We start from the raw sequence: 17,538 nt of genomic DNA, 5'->3' as shown, positions 1-17,538 counted from the left end.
AAAAATATTTTAAAAAAAGTTTTGGACCGATTAATGTGGAATTAAGGTCTATGGTCTACAATGTAAGTTTTAATTTGATGTCATTTCATGTTTTACCTCGACTAGGCACTTGGGCTTTGGTTATTGGACTAGGACCTTTAGTTTTAACAATGTTTGGAACCTTTAAAGATGATTTTCCATGAAATACATTTAGTTTCAAAGGTGGTTTTGAGAATGGTTTGAAAAACACTTTTAAATGCAAAACCATATGAAAAAAATGTCCAGTACAATCTAGAAAATGAAAATACCTGGGAACCTTGATTGCATTGGCTTCAGAGATCTTCCTTCGGTTTTTGGGCATGGAAGTGAACACTTGAGTTGCTTTGGTCCATGTGACTCTCTCTCTCTCTCTCTCTTGATTGAATCTTCACTTTGGATGAGGTCACCAATGCTTGTTCATCTTCAAGCTCCTCTTGGCATTGTGTAATGGCATGCTTGCGGGATCTTCAATTTGAGCTCTTGATTTGACATCTTCCAAGGACGATGTCACAGTTGTGTATAAGCTCTCCTAGTTCCTTTGTATATGTTGATCCTCAAGCCATGTGTTGTGTTGTATTGTGTTAATATGCTAATGGCGATATGACATGTGAAGTTCATGTCTAAGGCACAACACTCCAAGGCAACACATTAGTTCATAAAGACTAATCAGTTTGAGTTTGCTAGCATCAAAACAACAAGGTAAAGGTGATTAGTTGAACCCATGGGAACCCTTAGGCTAACAAACTCGTCTTGTCTCAATATTTAAACTAGTGGGAAACCCGTGTGATGCACGGGACGACGAAAGAAACTACGCTTTAAAATTGTTTTAATGAAATGTTTTAAGCCATGTTTGGCAACTATGATTTTTTTTTAATGATAAATTTAAATTCTCAAGTGGAGAGAGAAGGGCACTATGGGAAGGAGGAGAGATTTGAATGGGTACCAATGAGTAGAGGATGAGAAGAAAAAAACCAGTCATACTTTCTTTGTTTATCATGAAAAAAAATTATGGTTGCCAAACATCGCCTTAGCGAAAAAGAAGTATGCATTCTTTGAGAAGATGCAACTTAGAAATGCAGGTAAACCTAAATCATTTTGTTCAAGGTTAGAGAGGTACCAAATCCTTTTGTATAAGGAAAGAGAATCGTTAAGAGACTTTTTTTCTGAAAATGATATGCCACGTGGGATGGAGAATCGTGAGAACTGAGAAGTGCTGATTTTTTTATTCCTTCCCACACGTTTAGGAAAAATAGAAAAGTAGCTGATTTTTTGCTAAATATTATAGGGCAATAAATAGTAACTTTTTGATATTGTGTAGGAAAGAAAATAGAAAAACAACTGATTTTTTGCCTAAATACTCTAGGGGATAAATAAAAACGTTTTGATGTTGTGTTTTGTATATACGAAATAATAATAATAAAAAGAATGATGCCACGTGGCGCACCCACATTGTCTAGGATTTTGCTTTACATATATATTATATGATGTAATTTCTATTTGTCACAAGGAACGAAGAATCATCTTCTTTTCTCCCTATTATATTTTCTATTGCTTATGAAGATATCCCACCGGACATGGAATTATTTGAAATTAATTGAAATGTAGAGCAGTGGAATGCGAAAAGGCTATTTCTACATTAGATATAAGGAGTATGAGGTTTCCTCTTTAATTAAAACTGTATTTATTATCAAATCCCTATTATGACGAATATGAAGAAAATTAGAAAAGATAACATTTATTCAGGAAAGATAGCAAATGTGATGCATAGGGTTGCTGATTCGTGATGCATAAGGGGATATTTATATAGATTAGATTAGATTTTGCTATAAACGTGGGATATAGAGGGAGATTTTTTTCTCTAATAATTGAAACAATTTTGCTAAATGATGGAAATGAAACGGCTACCACATTCCACTTTATAAATCCCTTATAATTAGAATCCGGGAAAGTGGAAACGTCTCCAACCTTAATTATGGAGTAGTGTTTTAAAAATTGCGGGATAGAGGAGGGGCTGCCACGTGGCAGCACCACAGCTTAGAGGATTCCACTTTACTTAGATATATAGGTTATATGATGTAATTTCTATTTTTCACAAGGAACGAAGAATCATCTTCTTTTCTCCCTATTATATTTTCCTATTGCTTATTAAGATATCCCACCAGACGTTGAATTATTTGAGTCTCTCTTCGAGGCGCCGTATTAATAATATTACGATATTGAGTGAGGGCCTTCTTAGGTTAGGTATGATAATAGGTGGGACCTAGCCTGATATGTGACCGCTTTAAAAGGCATAGCCTAATGTGTTCCATAAGCCCTGGAGCTTTTGGCATATTAGTCAGGTACCTAGCTTTTGGTATTGGAGCACACGTGTGTTTGAGTCATGGCAGGGGCGACCTTTGGAGAGGACAAGCTGGAAAGATTTATAATGTAAAAAAAAGAAGCTAGAGTGAAGTTGCCATAGAGTGGGCCATCGTGGAAGGGGCAACATGTGGAAAGAACTACATGGAAAAAGGGGTAGAGTGAAAGCGGTCATAGAGAGGCCCGCCGAGGACGACAGATGTGAAAGTGTGGTAGAATGTAACGGTCCCGAGTGGGAGCCTGCTTAGATATGGGACCGAGTGAGAACCAACCTGTTATGGAAAGTCTTAGGCTAGGCCCTTTAAGCTTGTTCCATACCTCTCTTCGCAACGCAACCAGTTATGTGTTCATGGACGGATCATGTAGTGGTGCTCACTTATTCCAGCGATGTAAACCATTCATTCAGTGGTCCTCCACAGATAGATCGTGGCCCAAAAATATCTAAAAATTTGATCCCAACTCTCTGATCTACTGGGTGTGAAATGGATGGCTCGGAAAAGTCATTACATTTATCCATACAACATGGCTGTAAATCAAAGGAGAAATGATAGAATGAAGGGCACCCTTGCAAAAATTAGCTTAAGGACGCCCCCATCGGTTACTTTATGTAAAGTGTGGCGCAAAAAAAAGTGGAAACCGTGTTGACCAATAAGAGCGTCCTTGGAGTTGATATTTGCAAGGGCGCACTTCATTCTATCATTCCACTCAGATATGCACTTTAACATGAGACCGCGCGAGTCGAAAGTTATTAGACGGGAACAAAGAAAGCGCGCGCAACTCAACAAAGCCCTTCCCGCCCTCAGTATATATTCCACATTTTGGACCGTCCATGGCTCTTAATCAACGCCTTAGATCACTCCACCAAAACCCATATTCCCGCCCGCGCGCCTCCCGACAAAGAAAACAAAATCACATTTGAATGAAGTTACAAGTCCGCGCTTGTGAAATAAAACAGGGCCTTTACTTTTTCCAAAAAGAGAAACGAAGAAGTATAATGGAGGGCACTGAAAATTACAATCGATCTCTCAATCCATGCCTTCTTCATCTACAGAAGATGGGATTGGAGCTTAAATGCCCTACGTGGTATAATTTCTTCATATTTCTTCTTCTTTAGATCTCTTCCCATCTACTATAAATAGGGTTTGTTTCAGTCTCAGTCTTATTTTGAATGTGAAGGCATATTTCCCCCTTTTTTTTTTTTTTGTGCTGCATGTTTGTGTCTAAATTTTATCTAGTTGTGATTTTTGAGAATACAGTTGGACCAATAGATGGATTAAGATTTCATTTTTAATGGATTCATCAACATAGGACGTCTTAAAAATATTCCCTCAGCTCTAGATCTAATGACTAAACCAAATGTTGTGGTAGCTCTGATTATCTATGCCCTTATGCTCAAATCCTGCATATGATCAAGGCTTTTATACAGTGAGATGATAAATTCACACCCTCTAGGGGATAATTCGCACCCCTTTACTGGGAATTGACATCAAATAGCGTAAAAAAGAGAGGGTAGGTAGCTGACTTTAATGCTTTTTTTGACGTCAATTGACGTTAAAGGGGTGTGCATTATCCTCAAGGGGGTTCAAATTTATCATCGCCCTTTATATATTGGAAACATTTTCCGTGCTTGCATGCTCAAATTAGGGCTTGGAATTTGACATTGTCGTCTTGCATTCTCTCATTATTTTGCATTCAAAATGTGCGTTTAGGAAGTGGCAGATGAGATATTCAAGGTGATAAGAATTAAGAATAACTAGAAAAAATGTTTGTTTTTTTTTTTTTTTTTGGTAGTGAAAATATTGTGCTTGAATTTGATGGGTAGGGATTAGAAGCAATAGCTACAATTAATAAAATGCTCTAATTGAGGCAGTATTGAAGTTTGTTACACTTATAGAGCATTATCTAGGCCAGTTGGGGAAGTAATTTCAACACTCAAGTGTTTTCAATGCATGCGTGCATCCCTTTGATTTTGTTTCTTGTGAAGCATGTTTATGAATATATAGTTGAAATTGGTCTTGTATTGGTTAATTTTATGGTAATTATGTCATCTGTATGCTCAATTTAGGAGGGTGGAATTGGAAGAGGCACAAAAGTTTTCAACTTTCTGTTTGAAAGGAATCTAATTCCATAAAACACATTGGCTGCTGGGTATGCCAAGAACTCAAATTTTTAAGTAGCCCTTGAACTCTTCCATATGGATAGAAGTCAGTGTTTCAACTCTGACCATTTGCTGGTCTTCTGAGCCCTACTGGGAGGGAGTACTGATCCATCAGAGAAGGGTTCTCAAGCCTCTGTTTGAGAATTGAAAGATGGATTCAAGTTAAATTGTTGTTTTGCTAATACTCTTGTTTCAGTGTATACTAGATGTTAGAAGTTGGATCATAAAAGATGCTTCCCAATCGGAACTTGATCTCGTGGACTTGAATGATTATCAGTTTTTCTAAACTCAGGCATGCCAAACAATCTCATTAATTGTTTCATAGAATGGTCATAATCTGTGTGAAGCTCAACTAGATCACTGACATTGTTGTTCTATCAGCCTGTGACTGTGTGGGCTTGGTTGTTGAAGGATGGAAGCACTTGCATTTTATTTTCAATGTTCATGGTATCATCTTGAGAGTGGGGAACTATGCCTGCAAGCTTGATTTGCTTTGTTGATCAGGTTTTTCAAAAGATCCCCTTTAGTTCGTTAATTTGACGCCTTTTAAGTTGGATGCTTTGTTTGACATACATTGCTTAGAGCTTGTAAAAATTCTTGACAATATGAAGCTTGGAGAACTAGTGGCTTAATATATTTCTTAGAGCTGCAATCACATGATATAATGTCATACATCGTACTTTTGAACCCGTATGCTGTACTAGCTAGTGGATTGATGTGCCTTACATCAAACGCATGGAAAAGAGAAGGCTAACGGAAGTTGCTAGCTCTAGTTGGATAGAGATAACCAATAATGTATACATGTTCCATGTGGGAGGTACTCTCTTCCATGATCGTGAGAGACCTTTGTAAAGATAGATCAACTGGCTTGAGAAATAAAGGAGACTGACTAGTGCCACAACTTGAGCATAATCTGTTTTAGCATAGGATATAGTCATCACTTTGGTATCATAAGTGCGTCCCCGTTGATAGCTGCTAGTCGAGACACTTTTTGAGAGACTTAAATTGCTTCTATCATATTTAGGATTGTGTCATTGTGTGCGCTTTTGTGGTGAATAATGGTGATGCATATGAAATGGGTAAAACATTCAGGTTTTAGCTGGACCAGTCAGGTCGGCATTTGTGGGACCAATAGGGGTTGCAGATTCAACTAGAGCAGAAGTGCGTGCTGTCCACCAAGTAATAAAACTGCGTGAGAATGAAGATATGAATAAGGTGATGGTGGAGGGGGACTCACTCACTCAATGTGATCTGATGGCTTAGGGGATCTCACAATTATACGTGGAGATTGGCGAGTTTTTTTTTACGAGATTCAAGATAAAGCGGGCGGATCATCCATATCTTTCAAGCATGTAAGGAGGTCGGCCAACGGGGCTGCCGATAGGTTAGCAAGGGATGGCGAATCAAAAGAGGCTCTGGAGTTGTTTGGTTTTCTTCTCCCTTGAACTCCTTTCTCTTGTTTCCATACTCAATGGGGAGTTTCTGTTGTATCTATTTGGTGTTTTCTTTTTCCTATTCTCTTGTACTGACCATCTCGGTCTTTGCTTGCTTATTAATGAAATCGTCTACCGTTCTAAAAAAATTCTGGCTTTAGCTGTTGGTTGGTAATTAATCCCTGAATCTAGAATCTGAAATGGACTTCAAAATTCATGGACATCATTCTACATATAATATAAATGCTACCCTTTTGCCCTAAGAAATCAACTGCCGGTTACCTTCACTTATAATGCACGCAGTCTTCAAGCTTTGGATGATGAAACTTGAGACGTCCTCTCCACAATGCAAATCACCTCTAAAAGCAGGTCAATGTGCCGTTCAAGCATGCATCTAAATCCTGATGTGGCTTGTGTTCATAACCACACAAGTGCCATCAGTCTTAGTGGCGCAACTCCTTTGTTCTGACTTGTTGAGCTTTGTTACTCTGTAATTTAGATTGGGTTTTGGTTGAATCCAGTTCATTTTAGCATATGCTCAAGAAAACCCTATCTTAGTTGGAGCCCTAATAACTCAATTTTTCTAGCTAGTTCTACAATTCTTATATTATTTTCAAGCGACTCAATCAGTGAACAACTTGAGAACAGAATCCGTTACCGCATCTTTCATTTAAGGAGCAATCTAGCACTACCAAGACCCTTGTTAAGTTCCCATATTATCAAGATATAATGGTATTTCCAAGGGAAGTCTGCCAATGAGATTGAAATATGAACATACTACATCAATTATACCGTGTATATGACACAATTTTGTCAATTTGAGCTTGAGCTGAGTTGAGTTATATAATTTTGTGGTCTCTTAGATGTTAGTTTTAGCACATCAAACTATATGTTCAAGTTACATTCCTAGACCACGAGTGTTTAAATGATACGGTCTTTATCAAGTAATTGACAATTTAGGAAAGAGGAATGATAATATCACCTGCCCAAGTACAATTGTCCTCCTCCCTGTCTGTTGTACAACTTTTGGCTTTGTTGATTGGAATTGTACATCAACATTTCACAATTTTCTATGTGTAGTTTTTTTTTTAATCAAGTGTTTTTTTGCTCATAATGTAAATACTAAACACTAAATAAATTTTATTGGCATTTCACCTTTAATTATTTAGGGTTCAAAGTATGAAAACTTTCTTAGAGTTTATTTGTACATTTATATTTCTATTCATCATATTAAATTTGCTTTATTGCAGCTTAAACTTGCTGAATCGACCTCTATTGCTGCCATGTAATCATATATTTTGCAGGTTTGAGATTTTGACTTAATTTTAATTTGAATCGATCTGTATATCATTTGTTTCTATAATGGAGATATAATTTCTTTGGTTTATGCAGTTCTTGTATTTTGAAATTGATGGAATTCGAATTGAAGTGCGCTGTTTGCAAATTACCTTATCTCCATCACGGTAAGCTTTCAAACAATAAGTTACTACTCAGATTCTTTTTCATCTTACCCTAAGATGTGCTTCCTGCAAGCAGATTTGAGGCCTTCTCCTCATATGGAAAGTATGGTAAGCATCTACCGAAGCATGGAGATTGTTTTTGGTGCAAACCATTTACAATCAAGGTCCCAAGTTGATCAGCCTGGTACAGTCATATTCTGCTTTAATTTGCAAATTATTAATTAAACTTTCTTTGATTTTTAGTTTGACACACTGGTTTCTTTGCATTTATTCTTTGTAGATGGCCAGGAGCATTCACACCATAACCCTGTTTCAAGCAACACAAATATTGGTGAGAAATCAAGGGGGGATCCAACACCTAATATTCACAGAGAAGAATCTATTCATTCTTTTCCAGCTAAAAAACAAGTGCAGTTTTCCCCTCCTTCTAAAAATGGTGTTGCAAGACCTAGTATGACAAAGGATGAGAGAGAGGATGATTTTGTGGGATTAAGTTTTCATAGCAAGAAAGAATCTCCTGTTAATGAAAGAAATCCCTCTCTGTCTCCATCTTCTTGGTCAACTGACCAGCAACACAAAGAGAGTGGAACTCAAGAAAGAGGTGTGAACCAGCTAGAACAATCATCACCAGGCAGTCCTCCATCTTTTGATTACATTAAGGATTCAGATGATGACAATAATGATCAAGGAAGTGAACATGTAAGTCTTCATTTGATGATTTTTGCAGTTTATCAGACGAAGGTCATTTGAAATGTATCTCTGCACACAACCCAGTTGGCTCAAAATAACTCTCCATAAATTGAGATGAAAGCAAGTATGCTTGGTACCAATGATGTGTTGGATATAAAACCATAATGTATCCACTAGTTTAGGGGCCTAAAAAAATTTCATGAGTAGATATTACTGTTAGATTTGTGCAGCTTCTCAACAACTGGCAGAAAGAAGTCAGCAAAGATAGTTCTACATTCTTCTAATGAAAGGGATAGTTCTACACTCTTCTAATGAAAGATTTTGCACACTCTTCTAATGAAAGATTTTGCACCCTAGTATCCAGTGCTTTTTGTCTCGCATCTACTCTTGTTTTGTGCCCCTCCTGGTTATACAGAGATCTGGTAAAATTTTGTATTTAATTTCTAGATGGATTTTGATAATTGATGATCACTCCATGTCATCATTAAAAGATGTTCTTAATTTTAAAACAGAAGTGGGTTTGCCCAGAGCATTATTACAAATAGAGTGCTCTGTATGCGAGCATGTTTTTTGATATTTTTTAATCATAAAATCCATACTTCCCTACATTCCAAAGCTAAATCGTTGATAGCCCTAATGACACGCATTATAATCCTAGTTGTAATGATGATTGATGAGTTATTTGGTTTCTTAAGTCCCACCTTTCACCACTTTCAATCTTTAGTTTTTCAAGCACTTGTCATTGCTTGCTTACTCACTGCCTTCTTGAATCCTGTTTTTGGTTATTCCAGTTGCTTCTTTTGATTACTGGATGCATGCTAGCTTACAGTTGGATCTAAACATCTTTGCAGGGTTCTAAAGGATTGTCTGCTAATATGAATCAACGACATACCTCTCCGGCAAAAGAGGAACACACTAGAGAATCAAAGAAACAGAGGAAGTCGAACTGTGGGCTTCACGATATGGTAATTAAAAGTTGCTTAATACTCTGTTATTGGATTCTTTATGACAATGCTCTGCTTTGTTATTTAATTGTGGACCTAAACTTGAATGACTTCTTTGCAAGATGCAGCCCTCCAATACTTCTGACCACATAAATTTAAATCCAGCCGCTTTGTGCGCATTTTGCCAGTCCTCTAAAGACACCGAGGTGAGTCAGAATTTCTGACTTTGGTGCTTATTTGACTTCTAACTCAAACTCAATACAAAAGTTGGGCATCAATTTTCAGACATGAAGTTATTCTTTCTGATCTAACAACAGTAATGGTATTTCAATCATTGTTCCTAATTTGTATGGCATCCAGTGTACATACAATGTTATAGTTACTATAACCAGGTTCTCACTGTTTCATATGTAATGGGAATCTCCAGGCTTCTGGGCCAATGTTGCATTACAACAATGGGAAAGAAATTGTAGCGGATCAAGTGACTCTGTCTAATGTCTTGCATGTTCACCTAAAATGCATGGAATGGTAAATTCTTCTCAGAACTCCTAGTTGAATCTCTTCAATAATTATGATATCATTAAATTGTGCAGGGCTTAGTCAATTTGAGTCGGGTAGATCCTTTCACTTTCTTCATGAAAATTTTCTAAAGGATTCATTAGCCGACCCCCAACTAGTTTGGGACAAAGGCTTAGTTAAGTTGAGTTGAGTTGTATTAAATTGTGCAGGGCTTGAGCTTCTAGCTCAATTGGTCAAGGCTTTGTTCTTCAACCTCGAGGTTGAAAGTTCAATCCTAGCTTACTTACCATAAAGAATAAACATTACATCATGTTGTGTCATCATTTGTGAGCTATGTTTCCCAAATTTCACATTTCTTTCGAACTATTTGTTATATTTCTTGAAAAATCTTATTGATGGTTTTCTCAATAAAACTTTATAAAATTTTAAAAACTTTGAAAAATTTAAAAGAACATTGGTTTACACAATCTTTCAAAAAGCTTCTGATAATTTGTTTTGGATTAGCGTTTTGCTTCCCTCACGATCTGTTTTCTCTCTTTCTACGTGTATTTCTAATTTTCCTTACAATTTAGTTCTTTTTGTTGATGTAATTCACTAGGATAGTAGGATCAAGGAAAATAAATGGTTTTCAAGTTCATCCTTAGGTCTTTGGTGAATTCCATGATGTGTTGAACTCAGATTGAGTGTTTGATTAAAAACCAACATTACTAGATTATCCAAATTAGTGTATTTATAATTAATCTAATTTGATTGTATGTTGATAATTGTAATTTATTTGCCGCCATTTATAAACTTGGGTTATTTTAAAGGAAAAAATAAATAAAAATAAGGTTCTTTAAAAATTTATAAATGCATATTTTGTCTTTTTACATATTACTACAAATCTTTCCATTTACCAATTCAATCTTATTCATTTGTTTATTGAGCTATAAGGTCGTTTTGTCTCTTTTCAAATCAGTTTTCATGAATCAAAGCCAGTGACATTTGAATATTTCTTTCAGAAACTAATGACAATATTTCTTTTGCAAAATTTGGTCTAAATTGATGTCTCCTTATACAAATTTTTAAACAAGAGGTCTATGTTTACAAATATGCCAAATTGGATGACTTTAGGGACACCCAGCCCCAGTGTATCAATGACTAAAGGGGGGCTAATGTACTTGACATCAGAAGAATCCAGGGGGTTTGATTGCCACGTACACTAGCGCTGGGTGTCCCTGGTGATCAAAAGGGGCGTAAATATCACTTCCCTTAAGTTATTGTTTTGAAAGATTTGAAACAACGGAGGTTTGTTAGCTTTATTACTAACAGCAATTTATTTGTGCTCCAATTATGCCCCGTGGTTGTGACAGGTCCATTGATCTAACAGCTGAACACAAGTTTGACCCTTTCCCATTGGTTCCACCTTAGCCAAATGATTCTAGCCTGTTGATCTATTCTGCATCATTAGGGTTCTAGTAAGATCAGTTAAACACAGGACTAGTACAATCTGAGTCTTCTCATGATGTTGCCCCAGATTAATGATCTTGATCACATGATGTGCGTTCGTGATAAGACTGGATTTAAATCTTTATCTCTGTTGTTTACTTGGGCAATTAGCAATAGGGCTAACAACCAACATATTTTAGATTTTTTTTTCTTTTAAAATAACTCAAGTAATGGGTATTTTTATCCCTTTCTGTGCAATAGGGATATTTCTTTTAACTTCTTACATGTTAAATTGCCAATTTGGAAGACTTCCTTTGTTTGACTTATTCATTTAATTCATCTGAGTTGGCTGCTCTCACATGCAACAGCCAGCTGCTAAATGCCTTTATGTGATGGTCCCTACAAGCAAATCCCTCATCTTTATCTTACACCTGATTTTGTTGTTGATGTCTTTGCGGGATTGTAACACCCTGTTTGGAAATTCTAATATCCTCTGGAAACGTGTTATAAAAGTGTAATGAAACCATTTAAAAAAAAAGTTTAATGAAACAGTGGAGTGCCATTATTAAAACAGGGGATTGGATTCCAACTCATCTGTATGTGTTATATATATATATGAGGAATAAGATTGTACGCTCGACCGTACCTAAAGTTAGGTACGGTAGAGTGCCAAATCACAGGGGTCCCACATTTTTGGTGAGCATCTAAACCATTCATTTGCAAGGCCCCATCATAGATAGGGTGCATACCAAAAATCAGCTCCATAGGATCATCCTAACCCATCCATTTGTGGAGGCCAAAATGGACAGACAGTGTTTGTCCACAAATCTGCCCATTTTGGCCTCCAGTTTTGGAGGGGTTAGGATGATTCAATGGTGCTGATTTTTGGTATGCACCCTATCTATGATGGGGCCTTGCAAATGAATGGTTTAGATGCCCACCAAAAATGGGGGACCCATGTGATTTGGCACTCTACCGTACCTAACTTTAGGTACGGTCGAGCGTACAATCCTTTTCCTCTATATATATATATATATATATATATATATATATATATATATATATATATATATATATATATATATATAGAGAGAGAGAGAGAGAGAGAGAGAGAGAGAGAGATGAGTATGTATGTATGCATGTGTGTGTGCGCTTGGAAGAAATGTAGACACACATGCTACCTAGGTGGTTTTGTAAGTTGGCCTAATTCCTGTATATTGTTTGCTAAATACGTACTACTATTTGAACGCTGTGGTCATTGACAATGCAGGGCACCCCAAGTATATTTTGATGGTGAGACTGCCATGAATTTGGAGGCAGAAGTGACAAGGGGTTCAAAGATCAAGTGCTACAATTGTGGGAAGAAGGGGGCAGCACTTGGTTGCTATGCCAAAAGCTGTCAGAAGAGCTTTCATGTTCCATGTGCCATTCAGATTGAAGAGTGCCGCTGGGATTGTGTAAGATATCTGCAGTTTTGTAGCTTTGAATTGTGCAAAAGGTGTTTCTTCTCAAGCGAGTTTCTTTCTAAAAATCTTATGTGAATTTGTTGGCTCGTCATAGGAGAATTTCCTGGTGCTTTGTCCATTTCATTCTTCACTCAAATTCCCAAGTGAAAAGCCCAAGTCTGGAAAGAAGTCTGGAAAGAGAATCAAGACGACCCATTCATCAAACAAACTGTACTCTCTCTCTCTCTCTCTCTCTCTCTATATATATATATATATATATATATATATATATATATATATATATATATATATATATATATATATAGAGGAAAGTGTTGGTGAGCTTAAGCTCACCAAACTTATGGTGCGCTTAAGCGCCCAATCACATGGGTCCCACATTTTCTGTGGTGATCCAAACGATTCATTTGCAAGGCTCTATCATAGATAGGGTGTGTACCAAAAATCAGCTCCATAGGATCATCCTAACCCCTCCATTTGTGGAGGACAAAAATGGGCAGATTTGTGGACAAACAATGTTTGTCCATTTTGACCTCCACAAATGGATGGGCTAGGATGATCTATGGAGCTGATTTTTGGTACACACCCCATCTATGTAAGGGCCTTTCAAATGAATGCTTTGGATCATCCTAACAAAGTGGGCCCCCATGTGATTGGGCGCTTAAGCGCACCATAAGTTTGGTGAGCTTAAGCTCACCAACACTTTCCTCATATATATATATCAGTTTTTTTTATAGTGCATATCAATTGGCCAAAAATGCCCCTTTCCTTCTAAATTTGCTTGATTCTTCAACTCAGTTTCGAGATTGACTATTTTTGTCTAGCTAGCATGAGGACTAGTGCTAATTTTTATTTTAAGACTTCTTCTTGATTGGATTAAATATTATCATCTTTTCAGAGACAGTATTCTATTTATCAGATAATGGTACTGGTAGTGTGCAGGCTGAACCACTCAATGAAGTAGCTTGAGTTGTAAGGCCAAGGTTTTAGACCCAGGCACTGTTATTCATAGATTACCTCCTAGACAGAAAAGATTGGTGGAACATCCTTTTCTGCTATTTTTTGCACAGAGCTATTGAGGTGTTTCGGATTGCCCATAAAATAGGGAGTTGTTTCTGCTTTTGTTCTTACATTTTAATTTTTAATTGCCAGAGCCCAACTATCTTTTCGGGATGTTCCCTCTTCTATGATTCAACCGTCAACCAAGCTTTGGACAGATTCAGCCGGTGCAAGTAATGAATGGGTACTATGTGGGTCTGCTCTCTCAGCTGAGGAGAAGGTGAGATTGAAGAAAACATAGCTTTTCATCCTTTCTCATGAACACTGCCTTAATGTCAATACTTTGTGGAAGTTTACTACAGTTAAAAAGTGTCTACTATCATGTAGATTAGTGAATCCTTGACTGCACAATTGATGAATAGATGCAAGAGTTTTCTGAGGGCATTTCAATACGTTTTGTGTTGTTGCAGAATTTATGATTTTTGTTGATATTATCTTTGCAAGTTCTGTGGAATGGAAATGTATGGTTATGATAATACTTAAGCACAATATTGATCATGGGAGTATATTCACTTACTTTAATCCCCGAAAACTTGTTGGTTATTAAATGATTTGTTGAGCAGATAATAGGCGGTCGCAAAAAGAGACAATAGAACTTGCATTGGTTATCACAAATTTTGTATGGGCTGTGAGATATTGTACTATGTTAATTCCAACCTATGATTATGATGTTTGGAAAACTGAAAATTGGCAGCAAGTTAAGAAGATCGATGATTTGTGAAACTGAAAATTTTGTTGCCTGGGCTTAATTATTTTTACAAAGAATAAGACTGTAAAGCCTACACTAACTTTAATCTAAACACTATCATTCTATTGATTATCTTGGACATTCTTTGTTCTATGCTAATATGGCAATCTAACCCATTACTTCTCTGTCTTTCTTGTGATGGATCTACAGGATCTGCTGGCTGAGTTTGCGAGCTTGACTGGTGCAACTGTCTCAAAGGCTTGGAGCCCGAGTGTTACCCATGTCATTGCATCTACTGGTGATATTGGCGTATGCAGCAGAACATTGAAATTCCTCATGGCCATCTTGAACGGGAGGTGGATTCTGAAAATTGACTGTAAGCTCATTTTACTTGGTAATGTAGATCCAATTTGCCTGTAGAAACGTCCAAATAAATTTGTTAACACACATGTACTTTTGTGCCCTGACCATAGCCCTCACAAGTGATTGACATGGAACTATATATTTCAAATTCCAAGTGATTGTTTCTCATTTAATGAAAGACTGATGCATGTTGCATTCTATTTCATTATTTATTGATGATGTTTGAGTTCTTGACAGGGATAAAAGCTTGCATGGAAGCTAAACACCCAGTTGGTGAAGTGCCTTATGAGATAAGTTGTGACATTCATGGCTGTTGCAATGGTCCCAAAAATGGCAGAATTAGAATCATGGATAAGGTCTCTCTCTCTCTCTCTCTCTCTCTCTCTGTTTTTTGTGTACACATTCTTGCCCTGATGCATTAATGTGTATATCGCCTGGACAAGCAATTAGTAAGGATTTTTCCTTGGGGTTGTTTTTTTGATCTTTTGCAGGCACCAAAGCTATTTAGTGACCTATACTTTTATTTCAGTGGTGACTATGAGCTTTCATACAAGGGATACCTTGAGGATTTGGTAGTAGCTGCAGGGGGTACTATGCTAGTGGAAAAGGACATGTTGGTCTCACTGGACTGTGATAAGGAAGGGATCCCTTCAGCAACCTATGTAATCTATAACCTTGATCCCCCACAGAGATGCGTAGGACAGTTTTCTTCAGTTATAGAGCAGAGGCGCGAAGAAGCAGAAGCTTTTGCTGCCAAAACTAGCTCTCGGGTAGTCGGTCATACATGGCTTTTGGATTCAATCGCCGCTTGCGAGTTACGGGCTCTTCCCTTGTGAGTAAAGATGAAGGGGAAGTTATTTTGTAGTGTTTATTTTATGAAGGTTGATAATCTAAAACAGTATATTGGTGTAATCTGTTGTTGCCTATCTAATCTGTGAGAGCCTTTTGGAAGCTAATATAGCAAAATGTAGAGAGTAATTCACTGTAAGCCCATGTCTTCTCAATAGCTTTTGGGAGACCATGTTGCAAAGCTCAGCTCTTGCCTTTTTACACTTTCCATTTCAATTGTTTAGGGTTATTGGCTTCATGCTACTTTTGGGCCATTCAGAGATTGTTTGACTGTTTTTTGGGGCGGTTTTGCTGATTTTTCTGCTTTTAAAATCAGAAGTATCGAAGCTCATTTGGTAAGGTACTGATTCTGATAACGTATACCAGGCACAATTGACGTGTAACAAGTGTCTTTTAGTAAGGAGCATAGGAACCGTGTCTTTAGCATTTTTCTATCACTAATAATCTGTATTGTTAGTTGATGAATATGAAAATTGATTATACTGCAGTTTTTTGCTTTCCTAATTTCAACGGTAAAAAGCTAGCATGATTTTTGGCCGTTAGAAATCCAATATTGTCCTGTCAATGTTGAAATTATGTTCACGCGGATATCATAGGATTGCATGATATATTGTTTCATGGGATTTGCTAGGGACCATCGCAGAAGGCATTTCGTGGGCGGGCTGTTGCATTAGAGAGCTGCCACCTCAGATAAAAAGACAAAATCTGTTGAAAAGTTAGTCTACGTGACTGCTCTCTCATGCAGCAGCCTGCCCGAGAAATGCCTTGTGCGATTTTTCCTAGCAAATCCCTTGTTTCATAAAATTGTCCCTTTACCAAAACATGGTCAGGATTGAGTTGTGTTGGGTCTTATTAGGTCTCATAGTCCAAATATTAGTGGGACGTGAACATATCTAGGAAACATGGGCAATTCCAAGAGGGTTCTCACAGACATGCTTATCTAATTTATAAATAATTGGGATAATAATACAAATAATTTGCAATCTTAGAATCTTCTTCAGGTTAGCTTGTGAGGCCCACATGGGATTTGGATTGCCTTATTGACTAGGACTGTAGTTCCTAAGTTGGAGACAAGTTTTCCAGGAAGTCTCGTCTTTTAACTAGTTTAAACTCTTTAATTAAAAGGTGTAATCAATGCACCATGTTGCCTCTGATATGAATTCAATTACAATGATAATTTTTCATCCTTCGGTTACATCTCTGCTTCCAAGTTTTTCATAGTAATAATAATATTAAACTTGAAAAAAAGAATTAGTATTCTTGAAAATTCAGAACCATTGTAAAAGCCTAGCTTCTTAAAATTGAAGATGAATAAGAGGAATGTCAAGGGTATTAGAAAAGTAGCTCAAGAGTTACTTGCTTTCTATAAAAACATGAATTATATCTTAAATTCTGCTGTCGTCTGTTGGGATAGCTTCATGCATCAACCACCCTATAAATGTGCTTATTTTGGTAAAGATGAAGTCCTATTTAGCCTTTAGCCCAATCTTCTGGCTATGCGCCTATGCACCATCCCTAATCAAGTTCCCCTCGCGCGCGTCTTTATGGAAAATGACCCATTATTGGAAGTGCACCAGATGAGCTTATTATCAGTAGAGCTAATATAGTTATTAATAGATGATATTTCATCAAATAAGTATTTTTCTAGCTAACCTTCAACATTCCAAGATTTCTATCTCCATGATTATTTAGAACGTCATTGTTGCGTAGATTGGACATGGAGCCATTCATGGATGTTTGCACTACCATTTCTCCTTCCCAATCAACCACCTCCTATTATCCATCCATGTGTATTTTATATTTATAAAGGGTTTCTTATGTCATCTTACTAAGTAATTGACTTGTTGACAATATTACAGACAACTAATCAGATTCTCCGATCACAATTTATTCAACAATAATCTCATAGTGACAATGACGATGGTGATAAAATGGTGACATTATTAACATCTTAAGAATCATGCATGTGGTCATCATTCTATTATTTATTACACTATAATCTTAGGAAATAATATTTTCACCCTTCCACCTCCAGCTGGTTGTATTTTCTTGAAAATAAAGACATTTTTGTGAAAGGGGTTGGAAATATCATTTCCCTATGGTCTTTT

The 17,538-nt window shown here is 36.9% G+C and overlaps 1 protein-coding gene across 3 annotated transcripts; it reads left to right on the top strand.

The window, feature by feature from the left end:
* The first annotated feature begins 3,216 nt into the window (after positions 1-3,216).
* On the top strand, positions 3,217-15,692 carry BARD1 (breast cancer associated RING 1). Of its 3 annotated transcripts, none has more exons than XM_077373046.1 (14): positions 3,219-3,459; positions 7,218-7,271; positions 7,360-7,430; positions 7,504-7,611; positions 7,708-8,126; positions 8,969-9,082; positions 9,184-9,267; positions 9,489-9,589; positions 12,279-12,465; positions 12,569-12,684; positions 13,624-13,750; positions 14,429-14,594; positions 14,819-14,937; positions 15,073-15,692. In XM_077373046.1, exons 1-14 carry the CDS (start codon positions 3,296-3,298, stop codon positions 15,415-15,417), a joined length of 2,175 nt encoding a protein of 724 aa, XP_077229161.1. In that variant the 5' UTR covers positions 3,219-3,295; the 3' UTR covers positions 15,418-15,692. The 3 variants fall into 3 exon arrangements, with proteins under 3 accessions (XP_077229163.1, XP_077229161.1, XP_077229162.1); XM_077373047.1 differs by having other exon boundaries at positions 3,225-3,459; positions 9,190-9,267; XM_077373048.1 differs by lacking the exon at positions 7,218-7,271 and having other exon boundaries at positions 3,217-3,459.
* The last annotated feature ends 1,846 nt before the right edge of the window (positions 15,693-17,538 follow it).

This window comes from Tasmannia lanceolata, unplaced genomic scaffold, assembly GCF_043159265.1.
Source record: "Tasmannia lanceolata isolate RefF3 unplaced genomic scaffold, GAP_Taslan_0.1 ptg000037l, whole genome shotgun sequence".
Classification (NCBI taxonomy): Eukaryota; Viridiplantae; Streptophyta; class Magnoliopsida; order Canellales; family Winteraceae; genus Tasmannia; species Tasmannia lanceolata.
This window is presented reverse-complemented; position numbering and strand designations above follow the sequence as displayed.